The sequence below is a fragment of the Mandrillus leucophaeus genome, unplaced genomic scaffold (assembly GCF_000951045.1).
Source record: "Mandrillus leucophaeus isolate KB7577 unplaced genomic scaffold, Mleu.le_1.0 Scaffold442, whole genome shotgun sequence".
NCBI classification, from domain to species: Eukaryota; Metazoa; Chordata; class Mammalia; order Primates; family Cercopithecidae; genus Mandrillus; species Mandrillus leucophaeus.
In genome coordinates this window covers 207,211-211,959 of record NW_012104721.1, presented here as the reverse complement: position 1 = coordinate 211,959, position 4,749 = coordinate 207,211, and the positions used below count along the sequence as shown (strand labels likewise).

Genomic DNA, 4,749 nt, shown 5'->3' with positions numbered 1-4,749 from the left:
TTTTTAGAATTTTCAGCTTTTCTGCTCTGGTTTCTCCCCATCTTTGTGGTTTTATCTACTTTTGGTCTTTGATGTTGGTGACCTACAAATGGGGTTTTGGTGTAGATGTCCTTTTTGTTGACGTTGATCCTTTCTGTTTGTTAGTTTTCCTTTTAACAGTCGGGTCCCTCAGGTGCAGGTCTGTTGGAGTTTGCTGGAGGTCCATTCCATACCCTGTTTGCTTGGGTATCACCAGTGGAGGCTACACAACAGCAAATATTGCAGAACAGCAAATATTGCTGCCTGATCCTTCCTTTGGAAGCTTCATCCCAGATGGGCACCAGGCTATATGAGGAGTCTGTTGGCCCCTTCTGGGAGGTGTCTCCCAGTTAGGCTACACTGGGGTCAGGGACCCACTTGAGGAGGCAGTCTGTCCATTCGCAGAACTCAAACGCCATGCTGGGAGAACTACTGCTCTCTTCAGAGCTGTCAGACAGGGATGTTTAAGTCTGCAGAAGTTGTCTGCTGCCTTTTGTTCAGCTATGCACTGCCCACAGAGGTTGAGACTATAGAGGGCTAGGCCTTGCTCAGCTGTGGTGGGGTCCACCCAGTTTAAGCTTCCCGGGCGCTTTACCTACTCAAGCCTCAGCAATAGCAGACACCCCTCCCCTAGCCTGGCTGCCACCTTGCAGTTTGATCTCAGACTGCTGTACTAGCAGTGAGCAAGGCCCATGGGCGTGGGACCTGCTAAGCTGGGCCCAGGAGAGAAGCTCTTTGTCTGCCAGTTGCTAAGACGTTGGGAAAAGCACAGTATTTGGGTGTGAGTTGCCTGATATTCCAGGTACAGTTTGTCATGGCTTCCCTTGGCTATTAAAGGGAAATCTCCAGACCCCTTGTGCTTCCTGGGTGAGGTGACGCCCTACCCTGCTTAGGCTCACCCTCTATGGGCTGCACCCACTGTCCAACCAGTCCCAATGAGATGAACCAGGTACCTCAGTTGGAAATGCAGAAATCACCCATCTTCTGCGTCGATCATACTGGGAGCTGCAGACTGGAGCTGTTCCTATTCGGCCATCTTAGATAAAAGGCCCTGCTTGCCTTTTTAACTTTTTTGTTTGTTTGTTTGTTTTCTTAGAAGCATAGACTCAAGTTGCCCTGAATATACTCTCAACGTTTTCTCTTTGTTTTGTTTTGTTTTAAGAGACCAGGTCTTGCTCTGTCACCCAAGTTGGAGTACGGTGGCAGCACCATAGCTCACTGCAGCCTCAAACTCCTGGGTTCAGGTGATCCTCCCATCTCAATCTTCAGAGTAGCTTGGGACTACAGGCAAGCACCACCAGGCCCTGCTAATTCTTTTTTTGTTTTGTTTTTTCTGAGACAGAGTTTTGCTCTTTCACCCAGGCTGGAGTGAAGTGGCACAATCTCAGCTCACTGCAACCTCTGTCCCCTGGGTTGAAGCAATTATCCTGCCTCAGCCTCCCTAGTAGCTGGGATTATAGGTGCCTGCCACCATGCCCAGCTAAGTTTTGTATTTTTAGTAGAGACAGGATTTTGCCATGTTGGCCAGGCAGGTCTTGAACTCCTGACCTCAGGTGATCCACCTGCCTTGGCCTCTCAAAGTGCTAGGATTACAGGTGTGAGCCACCACACCCAGCCAATTCTTTTATTTTTTCTAGAGATGAGGTCTTGGTGTGTTGCCCAGGCTGGTCTCAAATTTTTAGCTTCAAGTGATTCTCCTGCTTGGACCTCCCAAAGTGCTAGGATTATAGGCTTGAGCCACCACACCCAGTCATCATATTTTTCTTTTTTAAATGTAGGTAAACAAGCTAATTGTGGAGAAAAACTCACAAGAAATCTACAGATGTAAAAAATATAGTTTTTCTCCACTCTCTGTCCCATTCCTCAGAGATAATCATCCTTCCAATTTTTTTCTGTTCATATACAAGCTATAATTATGCACAAGTACAGGTATACTCTTACGCCTACACATATGTAGGTTTATATATCGCTTTTACAAAAGCAGAATCTTAACTATGATTATGGGTGGTGGTGGTGGTGTTTAAAGAGACAGGGTCTCACTCTGTCACCAGGCTGGAGTGCAGTGGTACAATCATAGCTCACTGTTGCCTCCACCTCCTGGGCTCAACGATCCTCCCTCCTCAGCCTCCCAAAGCAGTGGTATTATAGGCATGAGCCACCATGCCTAGCCTGATTATCCTTTTGCAGGTTGCTGTTTTTTCCACTTCATGTCAGGAATGTCCTTTCTCTGTCAAAAAATATAGTATGTCTCAGCAGTTCCTAACCTTTTTGGCACCAGGGACTGGTTTCATGGAAGACAGTTTTTCCACAGACCATGTTGGGGCATGATTTCAGGATGACACTGTTCCACCTTAGATCATCAGGCACTACTTAGATTCTCATAAGGAATGTGCAGCCTAGATCCTGTGCATGTGCAGTTCACAATAGGGTTCACACTCCCATGAGAATCTAATGCAGCTGCTATTCTGACAGGAGGTGGATCTCAGGTGGTAATGACCACTTGACTGCCACTCACCTCCTGCTGTGCAGCTTGGTTCCTAGCAGACCATGGACTCCGTGGTCCAGGGGTTGGGGACCTCTGGTCTAGCTTATTCTTTTTTTTTCAGTTTTGTAATTAAAAATTCTTTTTTAGACAGAGTCTTGCTGTGTCACCCAGGCTAGAGTGCAATGGCACTATCTCGGCTCACTGCAACCTCTGCCTCCCAGGGTTCAAGTGATTCACCTGCCTCAGCCTTCTGAGTAGCTGGGATTACAGGCACCTGCCACCATGACCAGCTAATTTTTTTGTGTGTATTTTTAGTAGAAATGGGGTTTCACCATGTTGGCCAGACTGGTCTCAAACTCCTGACCTCAGGTGATATGCCCACATCAGCCTCCCAAAGTGCTGGGATTGTAGGCATGAGCCACCATGCCCAGCGTGGCTTATTCTTTTTGATGACTGTGTAATATTCCAAAATTTAAAATTACTCCATCATAATGTATTGAACCTTTCCCGTATTGATGGGCATTTATAGTCTTTCCAACTTTTCACAAAGTAATTTTCCTAGTAATAGTGAAAATACATACTGGAGTTGGCAAGTGATTGAATCTTTCTTTTAATAAATGTGAAGATGTCCAAAGTTACTTCTGTAGTAATATCACTTTCATGTATATAGCAATGTATTTTTAAGAGATACCAGTGGTTAATAGTTGTGGCACTTTATTGCTCTGAAAAATATTTCTGGATTTTGTGAAAAGTGTGGATAACCCCAAGGGAGTATGCGGAACAAATGAGTATCATCCATTCTGTGTTTTAATGGGGGAAAAGCTGCTGTTTCATTGTAGCAAATATACTGATTTGTTAACTGTTTTTCTATTATTGCATATTTATTGACAATAGATTTTTGACCTGGTGATGCTTTTCATCATCTGTAGCACCAATACTCAGACAAAGAAGTACATTGAAAGGGTGCTAAGAAATAAGATTCGATCAGGCTGCATTCAAGAACAACTGCTCCAGAGTACATTCTCTGTTCATTACTTAGTAAGTGTCAGAGACTATTGATCTTTAATCTAAAACGGAAAGCTTTACAGCTCCCATGTAAAATTTCATCTTGTTTCAGTCCATTGTTCAAACCCATTGAGATTTTTGAATTTTATTTTTGCATTAATTATTTTAATTGTCTATCTCAATGCAGTTTGCAACTTTGCCAAACTGACCTTCCATATCCTATTCTAAGTAGCTTATAAAAACCTTGAAGGGAATAGGACCCGCCTATAGAAACTAGCAGAAACGTAAATATGAACCTACTTGAACTATCACTCTTTGGCCATTCAAAACTGTGGACTTTAGGTGATAATTCCTCTAGAAATGTAAGTTATTCAAGCTGGAATTTTATAAGCTGGGAATAGTGTTTTGCTGGCTGAATGTTCAGGATATTAATAGTATAGAACTTAGAAAACTGGATGGGCCAGTGGTTTGGGGTTTGGGTTAGGAGCTAATGAGAATACCTCATTGGGTCTTAAATTTTATATTTAGGAATAGATTTAATGTTTGTATTATTTTACCTTGCAGTTCTTTCTGTGTTTATTTCTACCAATGATATATGTTTTGGGCTGTAATTTTCTAGAGGGCAGAAACCATATGTAATTTTTCATTATATTTTCCCCAATAAAGCATTATACCCAGCTTAGTACTAAATGTAAGATTTTTTTTTTTAAATTGTGGTATCAATAAGGAAGCTATGTTTATTAACTGGTTATTTAGTCTGAGTCCATTAATGTCTATATATATTGTTTATTGGTAGAGCATGATCACTTCTCTTCTTGAACTTTAAAAAAAAAATCAGTTTAGTTAGCATTGACCCTTATAGACCAACTTCAAACTATAACCAAGGTGGAACATCCCTGGGGGGGTAGTGTGATTGCATGGGGAAACTGGGATTTAGAAGATCTGGCCTCCAATGCCAAATTGAGCAGATAGGAACGTACTATTAGGCTTATAATTTAACTTCTTTGAGCTTAAAGGTCAATTATTATCCAAATGTGGAATCCCATTGATGCTGACAGAAAACTCAGAATGGTGAAGGATTATTCTGTGTAAAACAAAGATTAAGATTTCTCAAGTTAAAATGAGAGTTAGGGAGGAGAGGTCTGACATTCCAAAAGGATAAGCAACTCTTAGCTTGTGTACTAACTGCTTCTTATAGCTCCTTTTCTCTCTCTACTGTTCCCCACTCAAGGTTCTTAAGG

General features: G+C 42.3%; 1 protein-coding gene across 1 annotated transcript in view; it reads left to right on the top strand.

Annotated features, from left to right (window-relative positions):
• Window positions 1–4,749, top strand: part of LOC105549544 — a 36,568-nt gene that overhangs the window by 10,979 nt on the left and 20,840 nt on the right. Inside the window, 1 exon segment of the mRNA XM_011994146.1 lies at window positions 3,398–3,541. Within this exon segment, the coding sequence (XP_011849536.1) occupies window positions 3,398–3,541 (144 nt within the window).